Source organism: Desmodus rotundus, chromosome 4 (assembly GCF_022682495.2).
Source record: "Desmodus rotundus isolate HL8 chromosome 4, HLdesRot8A.1, whole genome shotgun sequence".
Lineage (NCBI taxonomy): Eukaryota > Metazoa > Chordata > Mammalia > Chiroptera > Phyllostomidae > Desmodus > Desmodus rotundus.
The window spans coordinates 14,590,913-14,614,169 of NC_071390.1; the positions used below are offsets into that span (position 1 = coordinate 14,590,913).

The following is a 23,257-nucleotide window of genomic DNA, read 5'->3' on the forward strand; positions in this document are numbered from 1 at the left end:
CTTTAACATCATTCAAAACAATTTCGTTAGACTGTATTGTGACAGTTGTCATATCAGTGTACATTTAAAAAAAAAGCAATTTATAAAAATTTGTGAATTTTTGTGTAGCCATTTTAATACTGAAGATGGAAGAAAATACCAACATTTTCAGCATATTATACTTTATTATTTCAAGCAAGGTAAAAACACAACTGAAATACAAAAAAAGATTTGTGCAGTGTATGGAGAAGGTGCTGTCAATGATCAAATGTGTCAAAAGTGGTTTGCAAAGTTTCGTGCTGGAGATTCTTGCTGGACTATGCTTCACTCCACTGTCAGGAAGACCAGTTGAAGCTGGTAATGTCGAACCGAGATATTAATTGAGAACAAACAATGTTATTCCATGCAGGAGACAGCCAACATACTCAAAATATCCAAATCAATAATGTTACTGGTGAAAATGAAAAATGTGTCTTTATTTTATGGAAAAAAATCACACAGACTTTTTGGCCAACCCAATATGTTACCTCCAAAGAATCTCATATACACTTTCTAGTGAGTTAAGATCCAATTAGCCCCAATTCTCCATTCTATGAACAAAAGGAAGCAACATAAGAGTGCAGGAATGATCTAGATCTTTGAAGCCAGAAAAGTCTGGATTCATCCTTGGCCTCTACCATGTGTAACCTTAGAAAAAGTACATTACAACTTCCTAAGCCTCAATTTTCTCATGTTATTGATGATAGTATCTACACAGAAATAATATTTAAACTACTCAGAAAAGAGCCTGGTACACAGAACTGCTCCACAAAATTGGTTTCCTTCCAGTGGCTTTATGAGGTATTTCTATTTGGATTCACAAGGGGGCAAAATAAACTTCGCCCTTGTTTCTCCATAAACATAAAATAGATGATTTTCACTCGAGTGGCTCCAGGAAAGACAATATTATTTTTTTGACAGAACTGGAATGATAGGAAATTAGCTTAGCCTTCCCAAGCACCTCAGCTGGTATTTTAGGTTGAGAAAGTAATAAAATACCTTGAAGGACAAAGATCTCTGAGTTGTTTGGAAATTATTCCAGCCTGAAAACATTCTTCTACAAATCGCTCAAGCACAGAGTATGAATATGGGACATCCAGATTAATGTCCGGAATTTCATTATAAATTCTCTCATAACCCTAAAACAATGAAATTGTATATAGAATTATTAGCCTATATAAAATACATAATGTCATATAACTCATCACTGTCATCAAGCTATATTTAAGGCTAAGTGTTCTTACAGACTGAAGTCAGATCTAAACCTTGGAAAGTACAGATAATAGGAACATTTTTTAATAGAGTTTTACTTAAAACTGTTCTCTCAACAGATCTTCAGGCAGACATCAGATACCGGACAAATTTCTTCCCCAGCTACCTTCTCTATATACAGAGGAGAGCAAAAGTAGGTTTACAGTTGTAATACAAATAAATAATTAACAAGTAGTACAATAAACTTTCACATACTCAAAATAGCAAGTCAATACTTTTGCCCACCCCTGTACATTTACTACACTTTTAAAAAATAAAAAGAACCTGACCAACATTTTAATAGCAATGCATACAATTCTAAATAGGAATAAATTACGTACTTTAAAAGTAGTTTGTTAAATGTTCATGTTTCTCTCTAGATACAAATTACCATATCTTAGAAATAGAACACTTGAGGAAGAACACGATCACATTTTTTAAAATATAGGTTAACATTAAAAAAAATAAAAAGTAAAATAAGATATAAAATAAAATAAAATACAGATTAAAAAAACCAATACTCTCCAAGAAATGACTGTAAGAGATTCAAACATAAACATTGCCATTAAAAAAAACAAAAACTATAGACATAATACTACTAAGCTGATCTAAAGAAAAACTTCATTAGCAATTCACAATCTTTATTCAATCATTGTATATTTAAGGTCTAAGCCTTAAAATTGTTCAAAATAATGTTACACTTACTCTTTTCATTTGGTCTACAGTAATGGTAGAAGATTTCCAAAGGGATTTTAATAAATCCAAAATCATCTTAAATGTACTTTCTCCAGTTGACTCCAAAACCATTACAATGGCCTAAAAATTGAATGAATGAATGAATGAATGAATGTATTTTTGGTCATTAATTCACATAAGAAACTGTTCCTAAAATGCATCAGATCCTTTTTCTCTAATACATAACTATAATCATAAAAATTAAAAAATAACTTTCTCCATTAATGTTAATTTTTAAGAAGAAAAAAGACGAATGCTATTAAAGAAGTATTAAGTCACTGTAATGTGTAAAGGACCACAATTATTCTCTTTGGAATGTCAAAGTAATCTTACTTCATATACAAGCTCATGGTGAAAATGAGGTACTTCCAGTTCCTTAAGGCAATGTTCAGCTTCAGATATATCTCCAGAGAGTAAATACTCTTTCAGCAGCATATCAATCTATTAAATTGAAAAATTGAGATGTTTTAGAATTTATAATTTTTTTAAAAACTGTGCTTTGCCTAAAGAATTTACTTACCCTCATCTCAGTATAATACATGATGAAATAGGTTACAAACAGCTCTCAATAACATATAAACTTGACATGACTCTATAACAAAATTTTTTCATACTTTATTAAGTCCCCAATTTTTAAATGGTTCATAATTATGAAGAAAATGAAGTGTTTCAGTGTGTCTTAATAGTCACTGAGATTTTTGAGTAGACTTCAGATGTGCATGGCCTAAAGTTGAAACCGTAATTCTTCAATGCTCCCTGTAAAACAAGGGATTTTAAATACCACTAGAGGGCACTAACTGAAAGTCTCAATGAACTTTCAAAGTGACACCAACTCTCACTTCCATCAAGATGACTTTAAATTGCACTGGAAGCTAAAAAATGAGGTGTCAGGGCTTTACTAAACAGGATAAAGACTTCCATACACTTTTCTCTACAACTAAGGATTTGAAACCCATTATCTAAAATGTTCATCAGTAATTCAGCTTCCAGTTATACAAGGTCTATCCAGAAAAAGTCTAGCCATTGTTAGTTAACATAACAAGCACAGTTCACACAACATTAATGTAACCTGGCAGCCAAGGAGAGTGGACTGGAATGCACATGCATGAACAACGACAACTTCACTGTACTAGTCAGTGGGAGCAATAGACGTTATTGACTGAGAATGTGTATTGAGTGGCCATCACATTCAAAATAAGCGAGAAGAGCCAACGAATCTGCGTCAGATTTTGCGTTAAGCTTGAATATTCTTCCACAGAAACTATTCACATGATTTAGAAGGCCACAGCTATGGACAAGTGGTGGTCAGCAGCTTCATTACAACAATGCACCCGCTCCTGCATCAGGTCTCCTGCAAAGCTTTTTGGTAAAACATCAAATCACCCAGGTGACTCAGCTCCCCTAACAGCCCAGATTTGGCACCCTGTGACTTCTGCCTTTCCCCAAAACTAAAATCACCTTTGAAAGGGAAGAGATTTCAGACAGTCAATGAGATTCAGGGAAATACAACGGAGCATCTAATGGTGACTGGGAGAACTGTGTAAGGCCCCAAGGTGCCTACTTTGAAGACAACTGAGGCACCACTGTCCTAGGTATAATGTTTCTTGTAATAATGTCTTCTTCAATAATGTCTCTATTTTTCATAGTACATGGCTGGATACCTCTGGACAGACCTCATATATAGCTAAATAGGCAAGTCTTGACTATTCAAATCTATACAAAAACATCTATAGACCCAAAGAGGGAAAAGTTTTTCAGCATGAGAATGTCAACTAGGAATGTTCTCCCTGACACATGTCCTATTAAAATACCTTTGCATGTAGCTGATGTTCATTGCTGGCTAACTGAACAAAATAATCTCATATATTTTCTACTTCATATTTCACACTTCTACAATGTATTTCATAAGAAGTAAAATAAAATTTGATTAACAGAATACAGCCTGATAATTCCTATTATGCTTTAGAAAAGTAATATTTAAAGCATGTCATTTCAATAACATTTTCTCTCTATAATACACTTATTATTTAAATTTTATTACTTAGTTTTTAAACTTTGTTAGTTAAAAAGTATTTAAATATTGGTCCTAGCCAGGTGGCTAAGTTGGTTGGAGCATCATCTCATGCACCAAAAGAAGGCTGCAGGTTTGATTCCCCAGTCAGGGCACACACTTGGGTTGCAGGCTTGATCCCCAGCCAGTGCACGTGCAGGAGGCAACCAACCAACCGATGTTTCTCTCTCACATTGATGTTTCTGTCTCTGTCTCTCTCTCTCAAATTAATAAACGTATCCTCAGGTGAGGATTAAAATAAAAGTTTTCCATCAGGTTCCATATACTTTTGAGAATGACAAATTATGAATACATATATACATTTCTAACAGTCCTCTTTGTCCAACTCATCCTTCCATGTAAAAGTAAATGAATATCCAAATAATGTCAAGCTGAAATACTAGGTAGTTTTATTTCAATTTTTATCGTGATCATTTTTTGTCAAGATAATTCACGCCATAAAATAGTCTGGGAGTTTCTCAAAATACTGATTTTGGGGAGTACAGATATTTCTTGATTTATGGTGGGGTTATGTTCCAATAAACTCCTCATAAACTGAAAATATCATTAAGTCAAAAATGCATTTAACTATACCTAGCATACCTTAAATGTGCTCAGAACAACTTACATTCACCTACACTTAGGCAAAATCATCTTGCTCCTGCTGCCCAGCATCACAAGAAAGTATCATACTGCATATAGTGCTAGCCCAGGAAAAGATCAAAATTCAAAATACAGCTTCTACTAATGTATATAGCTTTCACACCATCATAAAGTAAAAAAATCATTAAGTCAAACCATCTAAAATTGGGGACCACCTGTATTACCATCTTAAGTCTTCTAATCCATAAACATGGGATACCTTTCTTTTTTTTTTAGGTCTTCTTTAATTTCTTTTAACAATGTTTTTGCAGTGTCAGCGTATTAAGACTTGCACTTCTTTTGATAAGTTCATTCCTATTTTCATCTTTTTTATGCTATTGTAAATATAATTGTTTTCTTAATTTCATTTCAGATCATTTATTGTTAGTATGCAGAAGTCAAATTGGACTTTGTATTATTGATCTTATATCCTGCTACTTTGTCAAATTTGTTTATTAGTTAATAGTCTGGCTTTTTGATTTGTTGTTTTTTTTATGTGTACATGGATTCTTTTGGTTTTCCTTATATAGACCATGTCAGCTGGGACTAGAGGTAATTTTACTTCTTTTATAACCTAGGTGTCTTTTATTTCAATTTCTTGCCCAACTGCCCTGGTATCTTGATTATTTTTGTACAATTCTTCTAATGAATTTTTAATAAAAAAAGTTATTACAGTCATGATATTACAAACACCAACTCATCTACCTTAATACACATGAAAGCAAAAATGGTCAATGCTCTTAACTAGATTTTAAGTTCCTTAACACACAAATAAGATATGCATATCACTAAGAAATTTATTAAGTATCAAAACTATAGCCACATGTAAAGATTACTCTCTAAAACCAGAAGCACATGACCTAAAAATCTTCTACTTTTCTTAAAAAATCTGCAAATAAGATTAAATTTTATTTCTGGTTCTTGAAATTTTCTTTTTGATTTCTTGACACAGAACATCATTTTACTGCCAGGAAAAAATAATCCAGAGAACAAGCCTGGCATTTTAAGGTAATAAATTAATTACTTTTTCTTTCAAAGCATGCATAAAGGTAGTGAACCTTCTTACAAAAATCTACCACTCTGACCTACCCTAGTGTTCATAATTTATCATCTGAGACTATCCAGTTTCAAACTGCTCACATAAAAATGGATAATACCGGGTAACTACAAAATAAAAAGTCTTATTTCAAGAATATTTGAAAAAATTTAAATACCAATATAAGAAAAAGACTTCATTGCATTCTTTTGAGGTTTATACATAGCTTTCTTAATCATAAAATCCCTTTTAATGCAGTCTCATTTTCAAGTCAGGGAAGCCATATAAATTTAATAACAATTATATAATTATCATAGAATTTACAGCAAAAGGGTATGAAAGCTAATATATAAAGATTATCCAATTTTCCATTTGCAAGCTGTAAGAAATGACTTAATTTTTGTCCACAAAAATACCAGCTAGAGGGGATAGTTTATTTCTCTAGAGGAATACATACAAATTAAGTTAAACATAATAACCAATAGCTACCTCTTTAACAAGGTGATTAACAGACTTCTGCCCACCTCCAGAGCCCCACACACTATCTTTGCGCTTTCCACCTTTAGTCATACTCAGGAGCACAGTAGCCTTGTTCAGAGCAGCTCTACAAAAAATAAACAAATAAAATATTATTTAATTTAATTTTTACATTTGGGCATGTTTCAGGTTGACCAAATCATGGATAAAGTTGAAAAAATAAACCCATAAAATTCAAAAGTCTTTTAAAAAATTATTTTTCAAAATAAAAAGTTGGAAACAAAATTAAAAGTTGTTTCTCATGTTAATATTCTCATACTCTACTATTCCCATTTCTTAATCAACAGAAATATAATGTCATTACAAAATAAGTGATCTACACTGAAAAGGAACATTTCACATAAAACTTTTACTTAGATCCATCCATGCCTTCCCACCAGTGACCATTCCACTATGACCTAAAGCGATACTAGAAAATTAACATCTACACCTAAAAAAACCTAAGACATGGCTAAGACCAAATCTAAGTTTCCAGATAGTTCTTAAAAATCATATAGCGTAACTCCCATATATCACCATTTAGGTTATAATTAATTATATATCAAAGAGCAAGTGTGAAAAACATTATTTCTTAAGATTTCTATAGCGGGTAAATATAAAATAAAATTGAAATGGGGCTTTGTTGTTAATACTGTCCATTTTATTAGAGTATTAAATTACAGAAAGTTAAAACCTGAGAGAACATTAAAGAACACTCTGAACACTCTAAGTCCAATCCTTTAATTTTATAAATAAGGAAACTGAGGCCCAGAGATGAATGGCTTGACATGATGATAGCTAATGATTTAGCTAAAATCCATTCTGCATTATAGTACTGTTTGTTCTCTTTCAATTTTATCAGGCCAACAATTTCTCGATTTTAACAGTGGAGAATACAAACAATGACAAGTCTGATTAATTCATATATCATTTCAATAGAATCCTGTAAAATTTTCCCCTTTTGAAATTCTAAGAAAATTAATTTACTTACCTAGCCTGTACACAATCTACAGTTCCTTTGTAACTATCAATATAGGTGTTACATAAAATTCCATCTCCAACAGCTCTAGCAATAAACTGGCCCACCAACTATAATAAAAAAGAGCTATATTAACAAATCTAGAATAAACCTTTACAGGATACAATTTCTAAATGCATGATGATGACGACTGGTTGAGTTCAACCAGTCAATACCTAAAACAGATTGGAATATTCAGAACACATTTACCCAGCACCTACTGATTATGCTTGACACACACTCCCACATCTTAACCTTCAAGTTAAGAGCAATGGGGGGTGGTCCCACATCTGTTTTGTTCACTACCGAATCCCCAAAACCTTGCACAATGTCTAAAACAGTATGTGATCAAAAATATTTACTGCAAAGTCCATGACTTAAAGTCAAGAGAAACCTCTCTTCTGGAAAAAATAAATAGGACTAGGTTTTCTCAAAAAAAAAAAACAAAAAAGAAAAATGTTCGATTAAAGGAATTTACCTTATGGTGAAAAGTTGTATAGAAACATTTATCTGGAAGTATATTCATAGCATTATTTCTTATAAAAACTGGAAACTTTAGCATCCAACAATAAAGGTGTGGTTAAATGCTACATATATATTATATATATATATATATATATATATATATATATATATATATAATATGTATATATATATATAAAGATGGTACATTATTTGGCCACAGGAAAATAATTTACATTTTATGGTGTAAGGAAAATCAAGTTTACAAACAGCAGATTCAGTACAATTCCAATTTTCATTAAAATAAAAAATATAAGGCTATATAAAAACCATACATTTATACCCACATAAAGTAGAATGGAAGATTTAACACCAAAATGTAAACAGCAATTATTTTTGCTGGCCTTCTTCGTTTCAGGGGTGTCCAAACTGGGGACCACAGGCCGCATGCACCCCAGGATGCCTGTGAATGTGGCCCAACACAAAATGTTTTACTTAAACATTTTGAGACTTTTTTGTGATTACGTGTCACAATGTATTTAATGTATGGCCCCCCAAGACAATTCTTCTTCCAGTGTGGTGCAGAGATGCCAAAAGGTTGGACATCCCTGGTTTCAGTTTTTCTTTATTTTTCAAAAATTCTATAATGAATATGAACTTATATAATCATTCTTTTAAGAATGGGTATTGGTATAAAAAAGAAGTCCATGTTTGAATCACAGCTCAGTAACTTACACTGACTACTGTCTGTCATAGGAAAATATAATAGAAACAGCATTTAGGAATTAACCTACCTGTACTTTTTTTCCTCAATTAATGTTTAAGTAAAGTGCTCCTACCTTGATTTAAGACTTTGTCAAGTAAACAGCAACAATTTCACACATTTTTAATTTCAAACCAGAAAGTCTTATTATAATGTCAGCTTATATTAAGTCTAATAAAAGATAAAAGTATAAACCTTTGAGAACAGAAACCTAAACAGAAGCATAAACCATGAATTTTCTATTTCCCCACAATGCTACAAAAGGGAAGTCTTACTTATGATTACTTATAATAAACATTAGTTAAGAAAATTCAATCCTCAATAATAACAATCTACATTTTTTAAAATCCCAGATCATAAAACCGTTTAACTACATATAATAGAGAATTTACAGGCAGCAAAAAAAAGTATGACCTAATAACTACATAGAGCATCAGGAGGAAAGTAGGATATAAAATTATAGTATGATGAAAACTCTGGGGGAAAAACCAGCTCAGGGAAAATACACTAAAATATTAAAAGGCCATTTTTGTGTGGTTGGAAACGTGTCATATTTTCCTCTTTCATCTACTAAAAGTTTCTAGGAGCATGTATTATTTCTATAATTGCAAGTGTAGTGGGGGAAAGAATGAACAAGGAAAATCACACATACCTGTGGTGCTCTAGGAGTATCCAATGCTAATTCAGGTAGATCTTTCAACAGTTTATCAAATGATTTTTCTACATCATTTGTGCTCATTACTGTTCCACAAAGGTCAGAAAGAAGCTTGGATGTCATTTCTCTATGACTAGCCTTTCCCTCCAATGCCAAGGATACTGCCAACACTGGTACTCCACTTTTCATTTCACCAAGATTTAAATCTCTTAGTAGTTCCTATTCAAAAAAAGTATTTTATTTTTGGAAAATCAAGATTTTATATATCCTTACCTCTCCCCATCTGTAAATAACCAGAAAAGAAGTCATATTTTGAGGGATAGGATAACTATCTTACTCTCTATATAAATTACATATTAACCCACTTTGTCAACCTTTAGCTCTCTGAATATCACTGAACTTAAGAATGTGAATTATACACCTAAAATAGTTTATTAAACCATATAATATTACTGTTCGGTGTTAGGAGTTAACTAATCTTCTCTTATAATCTATTATTTCTAAAAACATTACTTTATAAGCCTTTATGGAGAAGTTCATTTTACATTGTAAACTGTTTATACTCTACTTTTCTTCAAAGCTTTCTTCTCGGACAAAAACTTATTGTCATGTAAAGTTTAAAACGAGATCTTAAGCCAGTGCATGTAAATGGGATTATTGTTTTAAATGGTGGAATAAAGTTAAAATTTCCTACAGCTAATACTCACTGACTACTTATAATGTATCAGGCATTATAACAGCCCCATTTTTTATATTATCTTATTTTATACTCAAACAACCCTTTGAGGGGAGGTATTATCACCATACTCATACACAAAGCACAGAAAAATTATTTGCCAAGAGCATACAGCTTCAGTGACCAAGTTGGAAGTGGAACATAGTCATTTTGACCTAGAGGCTAAATTCTAACTCAGTTACATAGAGTGCCTTCCTTTTTACTTAAAGTTTTCTCGGAATATTTAAATCATGGTATACTGCTAACAGGGTGCCAGTACTATTTTCACAAGCACCTAACTGGTATCCTTGTTAATTGTCTCAGAAATTCCAACTCCATTTCATCTTTCTGGGCTGTGCTTGAACAGCTAAATCATTGCCTTTGAACACAATACTCCTTCTTCCTAAAAAACCCTCTCCAACTATCTTACCCTGGCAAACTCCTAACCATCCTTAGATAGCTCCGAATCATCTCTTCTATTACTCTCCATTTTATGATTCCCTAACACTCTGCTCATAGTAGTACTCAGTTAATTAAAACATGGCATACTATTCACCCCATGCAAGGTAGATAGGAAGTTTTCAACCGTCCCTGCCTTCACAGGACTTAGTTTTCTTATACAATAGAATGTTTCACATTATATTTTAATGTTCATATATCATTTCCCTCACTTCACTGAGCTTCAAAAGGGCAGGAACCACCTATTATACATTTCTCCACATGGAATGCACTAAACAAATATTTGTTTCATATTCAAACCCTACAAATCCGAAGGTAACAAATTTCATGGTATCAAACGAACCAAGAACGCCCAATCTGAATGAAAAGAATCTAAGTCTTTTAAGAGTTGCAATTTTATAACTTTAAGTCAGCAATCCTAATTACTAGACCAGTAATTTTATTTCAGTCTTTTAGATTTAGTTTATGATAAATTCATAACACAATAAATGTTCCCATAACCAATTATCACATTTGTTCTCTTGGTTTCTGTATACATTCTTTTTCAAATCTTTATCTGTGTACTCTTTTTTTTAGAGTACAATGATAATTTTTATCCAAATCCTAAGCACTGAAGTGAATGTCAAGAAAATGGAACTTTTAAGTCAGGTATTTTTAACTGAGATCCCTGAAGAGATGTCAACAGATCCATAAATGCCTTGCAATCATTAAAATTATATTGTAATATAATTGATAGCATAAACTATCAATTATCAAAATTACAAAAATATTGTGTTATTTTTCAGGGAAGGAAATGGCACATAGCCCTCATCAGATCCCAAGTAAGTAGAAAATCACCTAAATTCATGACATTTTACTCCATTTCTTGGTTAGAAATTCATTTGTAAAAAGAAAAATCTTTTTTTTAACTTGATTTTAGAGTGTGTGTGGAAGGGGCAGGTGAGAGAGAAGAGAGAGAAATACCAATTTGTTGTTCCACTTATTTATGTGTTCATTGGTTGCTTCTTTTTTCAAAGATTTTATTTACTTATTTTTAGGGGGGGGAGGGAAGGAGAAAGAGAGGGATAAAAACATCAATATGTGAGAGAAACATCATGTGCCCCCATCCAGGGACCTGGCCCACAACCCAGGCATATGCCCTGACTGTTACCCTGACTGGAAATCGAACCAGTGACCTTTCAGTTTGCAAGACAACACCAACCCACTGAGCTACACTAGTAAGGGCCACTGGTTGCTTTTTGTATATATGTACCCTAAGCAGAGATCGAACCCACAACCTTTGCATACAGGGGCAATGCTCTATCTGAGCTACCCTACCATGGCAAAAAAGAAAATTCTTAAACTTATTCAGTGATCCAAGATCATTCTAGATATGATGTTTTGCTTTTAATAGTGTTTTCTCTCCTATATGAAATAAATTATAATTACAACTTTAAACCTACTGCAACTTCATTAGTATCTCCATGCTCAAAATATTCCTGTATGATTGGTGTTAAAGTCTTCTCAAATGCTGCTTCATCCAAAGGCAAAACTACAGTTTCATAAACACAGTTCTCCTGGGAAGGAAAGGGGGAGAAAGAGTTATAAATTAATAGGCAAAATATTCAGATAAACTGAAATGGTTTTATAATTTTATATTCCAACTTGTTAGTAATCCCAATTCTGGGAGAGGAGACATCCTACACACTTTGACCACATATAAAAATAGAATCTGTCACAGTTCTTTTTATGAAATCTAAACATAATAAACCAATATACAATTAGAACCATAACCACAGCAAATATGACTTACTTCCAACACTCCCTATCTTCTGTTAATTCTGTATCTCCCACAAAACCAATCCTTTTGTTACCAAAAAGCTTCAAGATGGTTTCTTACGACATCTAGTATTTTCATTAAAACTTCACTTTAAAAAAAAATGAAGCAGAAACCAAAGCCTTCATGATTAGTATTACAATAAAAGTCCCTTTAACAAAAATCTATGTTGTAGTTGACAAAAAAAAAATTCTCTAAGAAAAAGCACTATTAAACTGAAATTTCAAAAAGTACCCCCCTTCTCCTATGCAAAAATCCCTGAAATATTTATATGCAACTTGTGGCTTGGCTTCCATCTAACAATATAAACTTGAAAGATTATATATTAAAGCTAAAACATTTAGCAAACTTTCTATAGTATTTGAATCCTACTGGTTTGAAAATATATTTTTTCATGTTGTCTTAGAAATATTTCCTTATCCAACTATTACTTAAAACAGGTAAGTACATAAACAATACACAATAAAAACAACCTAACATATATACACCGACAATTTCCTGTCTAAAACTTTAATCACCACATCTTATCTCATACACACAGTACCTTCCCCAGAGCTGTGAGGAGTGGGGGGTGAGGAGGAGGAACAGGCACAACAGGAAGAATAAATGGAAGTACAGGATAGAAAAGCTTGGCCATGAATTATTAATTATTAAAGTTGGTAAAAGCTGGAAGATGAGTACAAGCAGGTTTATTATACTGTTCTACTATTGTATAAGTAAAAAAATTTTCCAGTAGAAAGATAAAGATATGTAAAGTCATTAGAAAAATCTATTAAAAATGTATTAAAAATATATTCTCAGCACTATCCCTAGAAAAAGATCCACATTTCAAAATTACCAAATTTACCATGATAAACAGCAATATTTAAAAGCTTAATATCTATAAATTTTTATGATACTGAAAAGAATAGTCTCAATTCTCATTACTATAGAATTACATTAACTCAAAAGAATTTACTGAAAAATACTCAACTTGATAATCCTAAGTGAATTTGTCAAGATCTACTTTTGGGGATTTCTGGCCAAGATGGACGCACAGGTAGACACACTGCGCTGCCTCATACAACCAAAAGGAGGACAACAATTTCAAAACAAAACACAACCAGAACTGACAGAAAATCGAACTGTATGGAAGTCTAACAGCCAAGAAGTCAAAGAAGAAACATTCATCCAGACCAGTAGGTGAGGCTAAGATGGGCAGCCAGGCAGAGAGGACTCTCAGCAAGGTGGTGGTTGGAGGACCCAGTAAGGCGGCGGATTGTGGGGCGAGGCAGGCAAGGCAGCAGCTGGCAGACCCAGCGAGGTGGCAGCTGATGGAGCAGGCGGTCCCACATTCACATGCGGATAAACTGGGAGGAACAACTAGGGAGCAAGACAGACCTCGCAACCCAGGGTTCCAGCGCGGGGAAAAAAGTCTCAAACCACTGATTGAAAACACCTGTGGGGGTTGAGGCGGCAGCAGGAGAAACTCCCAGCCTCACAGGAGAGGTCATTGGAGAGACCCACAGGGGCCTAGAACATATACAAGCCCACCCACTCGGGAATCAGCACCAAAACGGCCCACTTTGCTTGTGGGTAGCGGGGGAAGTGACTGAAATCTGGCAGAGAGCAAAGCAAGTGCCATTGTTCCCTCTCGGACCCCTTCCCCACATACAGCATCACAACGCAGTGACGTGGGTTGGCCCCCACTGGTGAACACCTAAGGCTCCGCCCCTTACAACATAACAGGCGCTCCGAGACGAAAATAATGGCCCAACGAACAGATCAAAGCTCCAGAAAAAAGACAAGTAAGCGACCAAGAGATAGCCAACATATCAGATGCACAGTTCAAAACACTGGTAATCGGGATGCTCACAAAATTGGTTGAATTTGGTTGCAAATTAGATGAAAAAATGAAGGTTATGCTAAGTGAAGTAAAGAAAAATGTACAGGGAACCAAGAGTTATGAGAAGGAAACTGGGACTCAAATCAACAGAGTAGACCAGAAGGAAGGAAGAAACATGCAACCAGAAAAGAATGAAGAAATAAGAATTCAAAAAAATGAGGAGAGGCTTAGGAACCTCTGGGACATCTTTAAACGTTCCAACATCCAAATCATAGGGGTACCAGAAGGAGAAGAGGAAGAGCAACAAATTGAAAACTTCTTTGAACAAATAAGGAAGAAATTCCCCAATATGGTGAAGGAAACAGACTTCCAGTAAGTCCAGGAAGCTCAGAGAGTCCCAAAGAAGTTGGGCCCAAGGAGGAACACACCAAGGCACATCATAATTACATTACCCAGGATTAAAAATAAGGAGAGAATCTTGGAAGAAGCAAGAGAAAAGAAGACAGTTACCTACAAAGGAGTTCCCATAAGTCTGTCAGCTGATTTCTCAAAAGAGACCTTACAGGCAAGAAGGGGCTGGAAAGAAGTATTCCAAGTCGTGAAAGGCAAGGACCTACATCCAAGATTACTCTATCCAGCAAAGTTTTCATTTAGAATGGAAAGGCAGATAAAGTGCTTCTCAGATAAGGTCAAATTAAAGGAGTTCATCATCACCAAGCCCTTATTATATGAAATGTTAAAGGGATCTATCTAAGAAAAAGATGATAAAAAATATGAACAGTACAACTGACAGCAAACTCACAGTTATTAACACCCACACCTAAAATAAAAACAAAAGCAAACTAAGCAAACAACTAGAACAGGAACAGAACCACAAAAGTAGAGATCACATGGAGGGTTATCAACAGGGGAGTGGGAGGGGGAAAGAGGGGGGAAGGTACAGAGAAAAAGTAGCATAAATGGTAGGTAGAAAATAGACAGGGGGAGGTTAAGAATAGTACAGGAAATGTGGAAGCCAAAGAAATTATATGTATGACCCATGGACATGAACTAAAGGGGGGGAATGTGGGTGGGAGGGGGTGTGCAGGGTAGAGGGGAAAATGGGACAACTGTAATAGCATAATCAATAAAATATTTAAAAAAATAAAAGATCTACTTTTGACTCACTTTAGAAATCAAGTGAAAATTTTGTAACATTACTATCAGTTATCTTGTTTTCCTAATCCAAAAATAACCAAAATTATGAAGGAACTGTGTATGTCTTACATGAATATACCAATGTGTGTGTATATATACATATATAGTCCTAAGTCATATACACACATCACACGTTAGTTTATATAATTACATATATGATGTGACAATTATCAATTATAAATATGGAGCATATGACTGGACAAATGTCATGAATAAACTACGAACATGAGACCAAAAGAGTTTCTAAGTATTTAAATGTATATTGAAAAAGCAAAAACACTGATACCTGGTCGTCGTCATAGTTAGGATCTTTCACATCCACCTCCTCCACATCATATACCTGCCCAGGTGTGCCCCAAACACCTTTTCCTCCTGCACCACCTGAAAAGTTTTGAATTGAGAAAGAGATAAAGTTCATAGTTCATAAATTTTAATGAAAATTTGAATAATTCTAGTTGTTCAGATGTTCATTAAAATAACAGCTAAAACACTGTATTTTAACTTTTTTTTCCAGTTGAGAGTTACGTTTTAAACCTTTTTTATTCAGATCACTGCCTTTTCAGTAATGATTAGAGATATTTTACAACCTACTTCAAAACATCAAGTTGAAATAGCTTATAAAGTTAAAACTAAAAAGGCAGCTTCTTTAAATAAAAGCAAAAATAAAACAAAGATCAGAAAAATAACTATAATGGAGACCTCAAAAAGGTGATATTCCAGTTAAGCTCTAAATTTTATTTGCCATTTCCTGAAACCAAACCAAAAATTTGTTGGGGCAGTAAAATGTGGCATAGAAAACTCAGTAGAAATTATTTAACAAAGAAGCAGAATGACCACCGTGAAATATTTTCAAGTCAAATACTCTTTAGATTATTTTAAGCTATACTTTGTAATTAGTAATGTTAAAAATATTACAATTGCTACTGAAGCATTAATAGCACTGACCATTTCTACTTCTATATACAAGCTGACCAGAAGTTTAACAAATGCAACTTTCAAAGTTGCTTTTCTACATAAACTTAATGTTTTCATAAGTCTCAAAATATTAAGTTATTTTTAAAGAAGTTTACAGTATCACAAATATTTTGGGGAGGTTTTTATTTTATATCCAGAGTATAATCCTTATTGCCAGAGCAAAACAGAATCTGAGAACTAGGTTCCACTGTGACCCAATGGCTGTAGAGCCATTCAATAAGACTAACAATTTTGGACACATGACAAAAAAATTCTGCAGGAATCCTAGGCTATAAATTGAAGCCCCCCCCATTCACAAGCTTGTGAAATCATCATATTGTATCAAAATCCTACCACAGACAAAAGCTGACAGACCCCTCATTCAACAAATATTTAACTACCTACATTACGAGTCTCTACTCCAAGCACTGGAGACAAAGCAGTGAAACACACAGTTGCACTCCAGTACCCAGGATAAACAGAGCTATAGAAAACTCAGAAGCAAATCTATGAAATCATTAAAATTCTGAGCAAAGTATTACCAAATTTATACGTCGTGCATTCTTCACAATGAACATAAACTGATTCACTAGATAATAGGTATGATGAATTCCTGACCCTATTTCTTTCAAGCAAAGTTAGAGAGTACATGCACAATTCATAACTGTCAAAAACGCTGGTGTGTACAGTGGCACCTCGGTACTCCTAATTAATTTGTTCCAGAAATCATGCTAAGTGCTGAAACCCATGAGTACTGAACTGTTTGCAAGCTTCCATAAGACTGACACATGGACCTGTTTCATCAAGAAAGAGGGGGGCACCAAGTGGCGAGCAAGCACTGAGTGCTGAAACATTTTTTTCTCATCAAAATGTGACAAGTACAGGGTTTGATGAGTTCTGAAGTTGACGAATACTGAGGTATGACTGTATTTTGCTGGAAATAATTAAGTTCTGCTCAACAACACTAAATCTACTGAAACAAGAAAAAAAGGCTCAACTTAAAAAATGGATGATTCTCAGTTTAGTACTATGTAAAAAATATATAGAAACCACAAAAATCTTACATTATCATTGGTTAAATTTCTCTTATTTGTAGAACAAGGCAACTGGTGTACAAGAATCAGACAATATTTTTTTCCATTCGTATCTTCGGATGTGGTATATACCAACCTTTCTTGGGTAGTCCCCGTCCTTTCCCAGATCGGGATCGCCTATCTAGCAATCTTCCCTTTGGACTAGTTGGTACAGTTACTCCACTTCTAATGGCTTCACTTCCATTGTCACTGACTGAATCACCTCTGCCAGAGTCCCGGGATGAGTTCTTCCGTAGTCGCCTTTTTGCCTTAGCATTAATTCTAGCTTCATGAATGGAGGATGCTGAAATCCAATTTCCATTTATCTCATTCTTTATATCCTCAGTCCCAGCATTTTCTTCATCACCAGAAAAGAGAGAGTCACTTAAGTTATCAGGATCTTAAAGAGAAAAATGAAGAAAGAAAGAAAATTCTGAGTATTTTAACAATCTACTGTCATACCAATAAGTCATAAGTTATATTTGGTTGAATCACATGAAATTACCATTTTTGTATGTCAGCAATGGTCACATATTGGCAATTTAATATGGTTCAGTATAATAAATGACAACTAAATAAGATTACTTTTCACATTATCGTGGAAAGTAAACTAAGGCATTAAATTTTTTTAAGATTTTATTTATTTATTTTTAGAGAGAGGGAGGAAGGAAGAGAGGGAAAGAAACATCAATGTGCAAGGGAGACATCGATCAGTTTTGCCCCCAACTGGGGATCTGGAATGTAACCCAGGCATATGCCCTGAGTGGGTATTGAACTGTCAATTTTTCGGTTTGCAGGCTGGCACTCAATCAATCCACAGAGCCACATCAGCCAGGGCTGAATTTTAATGAACAAAGTTTACTAAAAGCATGTTATCTCATGTATTTAAATTATACAATCTATCTTAACATTAACACCAAATATAAAACCTTTAGACTTTATGAGCTAAGAGAGCTAAGCAATTGGAGATATAAGACTAGGAATCTTGAGAAAAGAGAAATAAACTAATATGTACAGAATGCCTAATATTATTTATCAGGTACTGTGTTGGCACTTTTTCATTTACCCACAGTGTGAAAACTTATTACATGTTTTATATAGATAAAGAAAATAAGGCTGAACATATTTAAATAACTTGACAAACATCTCATGATTAATTACCGATACTTAGAAAATACTAATAATCTGGCAAATAAGTGATCACATGAATATTTAACTGAGCTGTTCATTGCTTTTAAAAATAAGCTTGCTCTAAAAGCCATCATCTCAAAGTCCTCTCTCTCCAAATTTAAACATCCTCTGAAAATCTCCCAGCCTATATAAGATTTGTACATTATCCCCTGACAGACAGCAACATATTTGAGTTCCCAGTCACCTGTTTAAAATGTCATCCTCACTGCTCTTTTATTTACCAAAATCCTCAAGGATATAGGTCCAGGGAAACTTTCCTAAAAATTCTATCCACAATAAAACTAATGCTCATATACTGCTCATTAACCTCATCACCAAAATCTGTATTCCTTTTTTATCGCAGTCCTGCTTTTCAAAATAATAACTCCCAAAAGACAACCTGTACTTTTTATCCTCAGTACCTAGCAGAGTATTCCTAATACCACCAAAATCAACTGTCTGTGCAGATCAAATGACAAAAATACTCAGCTTTGCTCTGAAAAACTCTGTACCACAGTAAGTCAGAAAGCTACTAATAAATGAGTTACCCCTGGGCCTGAGTTTTTTTTCATTTAGGCTAACTCAAGCCAGAATTTAATTCCTCAGATGGTATTAAATATTCCTAAATGTAATCAGGATGTGTCAAGTCTATGTATCTGGGCTTTAACATGTTTTAATATGTTGAAACTAATTTTCTAAGTACATTTGACTATGCTACTACGGTTGTCCCTTTTTCTTTTTTCCCCTTTCCCCTTTTGCCCTGTACCGGCCTCCCTCCAGCATTCCTCCCTCCTCAGTTCATGTCCATGGGTTGTACACGTAAGTTTTTTGACTTCTCCATTTCTTACGCTATTCTTAACCTCCCCCTGTCTATTTTGAACCTACCAATTATGCTTCTTATTCCCTGTACCTTTTCCCCCATTTTCCCTACTCCCCCTCCCCACTAACCCTCCACGTGATCTCCATTTCTGTGGTTCCGTTCCTGTTCTAGTTGTTTGCTTAGTTTGTTTTTAGGTTCAGTTGTTAGTAGTTGTAACTATTATTTTACTGTTCAGTTTTGATCATCTTCTTTTTCTCAGGTAAGTCCCTTTAACATTTCATATAATAAGGGCTTGGTGATGATGAACTCCTTTCTTTATCTTGACCTTTTCTGGGAAGCACTTTATCTGCCCTTCCATTCTAAATGAAAACTTTGCTGGATGCAGTAATTTTGGATGTGGGTCCTTGCCTTTCATGACTTGGAATACTTCTTTCCAGCCCCTTCTGGCCTGTAAGGTTTCTTTTGAGAAATCAGCTGACAGACTTATGGGAACTCCTTTGGAGATAACTCTTTCCTTTTCTCCTGCTGCTTTTAAGATTATCTCCTTATCTTTAATCTTGGGTAATTTAATTATGATGTGCCTTTGGTGTGTTCCTCCTTGGGTCCAACTTCTTTGGGACTCTCTGGGCTTCCTGGACTTCCTAGAAGTCCATTTCCTTCATCACATTAGGGAAGTTCTCCTTCCTTATTCGTTCAAATAAGTTTTCAATTTGTTGCTCTTCCTCTTCTCCTTCTGGTACCCCTATGATTCAGATATGGAACGTTTAAAGTTGTCCTGGAGGTTCCTAAGCCACTCATTTTTTTTTCATTTTCTTCTTTCTGTTTCAGTTGAATGTTTTCTTCCTTCCGTTCTAAATCGTTGATTTGTCCCAGTTTCCTTCCTTTCACTGTTGGTTCCCTGTATATATTTATTTCATTTTGTATAACCTTCATTCAGTTTTTCCTCTATTTTGCATCTGTACTCAATCATTTCTACGAACATCCTGATTACCAGTGTTTTGAACTCCACATCTGATAGCTTGGCTATCTCCTCGTTGCTTAGCTCTTTTTCTGGAGTTAGATCTGTTCTTTCATTTGGGCCATATTTCTTTGTCTTGGCGCACCTGTTATGTTTTAAGGGACAGAGCCTTAGGTATTTCACCAGGGCAGGGCAACCCACTTTGCTGTGTTCTAGTGCTATATGTGGGGGAGAGGTCAGAGAGGGAACAATGCTGCTTGCTCCTCTCTCACCCTACTTTCAGTCACTTTCTCCATTACCCACAAGCAAATTGGACCCTTCTGGTGCCGATTCCCAGGTGGGTCAGTTTGTGTACTTTCTAGAACCCCGTGGGTCCCTCCAACAGACTCTCCTGTGATACTGGGAGTTTCCCCCACCATTGCAACACCACAGGTTTTTACAGCCAGAGGCTTCGAGGCTTTAGTTTCCCCATGCTGGAACCATGGGCTGTGCAGTCTGTCTTGCTCCCCAGGTGTTCCTCTCAGCTTATCTGCACGTGAATGTGGGACTGCCAGTCTGCCAGCTGCCACCTTGCCCACCTAGTCCATCACATTGCCTCGAGTCCCCTCCACCCTGGCTGCCCATCTCCACCCCTCCTACCAGTCTGGATGAACGTTTCTTCTTTAATTCCTTGGTTGTCAGACTTTTATACAGTTCAATTTTCTGGTAGTTCTGGTTGTTTTTGTTTTTAAATTTGTTGTCCTCCTTTTGTTGTCCTTCCTCGTGTGAGGAAGCAAAGTTGCCTATGCCTCCCTCTTGGCTGGAAGTTTTCCTGAAACTAATTTTTTTTAAGTCAGCCTTTAAAAAGCATAAATGTGTTAAAATGTTTGTTAAATGTTAATAAATAAATGTTATTATTTTTTTAAAGAGAGAGAGATGGGAAGGGAAGGAGAAGGAGAGGGAGAGAAACACTGATGTGAGAGAGAAACATCAATTGGTTGCCTCACCAAAGCAACTACATATACCCCTACCAGGAACTGAACCCACAACAAAGGCATGTGCCCTGATCTAGGCATGTGTCCAGTTAGTGACCTTTCACTTTGCAGGACAATGCCCAACCAACTGAGGCACACCGGTCAGGGCAAAATCTTTATAATTCTTGACAAAACATAAAAAATTTAGGAACAAACCTCATGGTAATCAAAAAACATTAAGAATATTAAGTAGAGGCAAATTATTTCATTAGTTTCATAAGCACTCTTCATTCTTTTGGTCCTCAAACCATTCTCCAAACTGCATGGAGACTGATTTTCTAAAACATGTTCCCACTGAAAACCATTTGAACGTATTCCCACTGGGTCAAAATAAAGTATAAACGCATTACCTTGTAATTTAAGGTCCTTTATGATCTCGCCCCTGCTTACAACATCAGAATAACTGCTGACCACTCCACATTCAAATGGTCAGAATTCAGATTTGGTACCAAAGCAGGGGAATATGATATACCAATATGTGAGCATTACTGACCTACTGACCTAATGGGAGGATTCATATATGAAAAGAGTACAGAACATATTAGAAAAAAGTAGAAGTATAAAGTCTGAGACCAGCTAAGAAAATACTGCCATAAGTCAGTCAAAACGGTAGTAACTTTGGGGTAAATAAGAAAGTGACACTTTCAACAAAAAGTTAAAGAGATTTTCAACAAAATAGAGTCAAGAAAAATAAAATGATATCTTAAAGATTTTAGACTAGGAAAGAAAGCCAGAGTTAGGAGGGTGGGTTTGCAATATCATAATAACTAAACTATCACAGGAGTACTACTGTATCTTTTGTCATTACCATCACAATTGTTACCTTAACTAGATACCAGGTTCCCCCCTAGGCACTTTACATACATGGTTCTATAATCCGCACAAAGCTCTATAATGAAGATGTTTATCATCATTTTATAGTAGGAAGATGTTTCGTAGAAAAGTTACATACCTAAAATGAATTGTGGTCAGGATTCAAACCCACATGTGAATCTCTGATGATTATAATTATAGAAATACAAAGCTAGAGTACTGCAGAGTGGTAACAGCTAAAGAGACAGGATGAACGAAAGCAGGGAATGTAAAGGAGGAAAAGACAAAGATTAAGAAGAAGGAGAAGGACCAGAGCTCAGACAAATTAAATGGAGTGGTTATAGAAAACATAAAATATCTACATGTAACATACAGCTTTTCATTATTCTACAATTAAGGTAAACCATCCAACTTATCCAGAAGATAAAAGACTTAGAAGTATATTAAATGCTTTAAACTGTCCCTTAAAGTACTAAAGTATTCAGTTAAACATATTTCCACTATTTTAATCATCTTTTCAAATACAGGGGTGGGCAAAAGTAGGTTTACAGTTATAATACAAATAAATAATTAAAAATAATACAAGAATCAACCTGTGTTTCTGGTACTCACAACTGCGAGTGGCTATCATACTAGGCACTTCAGAAAAGAAGCAATTACCAGGTGGGTGAGTAGGTGTGTGTGTGTGCACGCGTGTGCATACACAATGGAATACCACTCAGCCATAACAAATGAAACATTGCCATTTATGACAGCATGAATGGATCTTGACAGTATCATGCTAAATGAAGTAAGTCAGATAGAAAAAGAAAAAAATTGTATGATTTCGTTCATATGTGGAATATAAAACAAGTAACAAACAACACAAACAAAAAAATTCATAGATACAGACAACAGAAAGGTGGCTACCAGAGGGGAAAGTGGTTGCAGGAAGATGGAGTGGGTGAAGGGAGTCAAATATATAAACAGAAGGAAATTAGATTTTAGGTGAAGAGTATACAATATACAGATATAGAACTATAGTCTTATATACCTGAAAATTATATGATATTAACCAGTGTTAGCTCAATACATTTTAAATATGTATAAACTTTTTAAAGAAGCAATTACCTATATGTGAAATACATTCTTAAGTTGTATTACTACCATCCCTACCTCAATGAAGGAGATACATGATACCCATTAATAACCTTAAAAAATAAGTATAGTACTCATATAGCTATTGTATATAGCAGCACCAAAATAAACATTAATTCTTGTAACAATTTTTCAACTATAATTTTTTAGCACACTTGAAA

The 23,257-nt window shown here is 34.6% G+C and overlaps 1 protein-coding gene across 2 annotated transcripts in view; it reads right to left on the reverse strand.

The window, feature by feature from the left end:
• PDCD4 (programmed cell death 4) overlaps positions 1-23,257 on the reverse strand; it is a 30,451-nt gene that overhangs the window by 2,183 nt on the left and 5,011 nt on the right. For both annotated transcript variants that reach the window (XM_053922145.1, XM_053922146.1), the window contains 9 exons: positions 17,283-17,585; positions 15,445-15,539; positions 11,763-11,876; positions 9,144-9,365; positions 7,240-7,337; positions 6,222-6,336; positions 2,338-2,445; positions 1,975-2,085; positions 1,018-1,157 (listed from right to left, as the gene is read on the reverse strand). In XM_053922145.1, the coding sequence (XP_053778120.1) occupies positions 1,018-1,157; positions 1,975-2,085; positions 2,338-2,445; positions 6,222-6,336; positions 7,240-7,337; positions 9,144-9,365; positions 11,763-11,876; positions 15,445-15,539; positions 17,283-17,585 (1,306 nt within the window). The remainder of the gene's footprint in view (positions 1-1,017; positions 1,158-1,974; positions 2,086-2,337; positions 2,446-6,221; positions 6,337-7,239; positions 7,338-9,143; positions 9,366-11,762; positions 11,877-15,444; positions 15,540-17,282; positions 17,586-23,257) is intronic.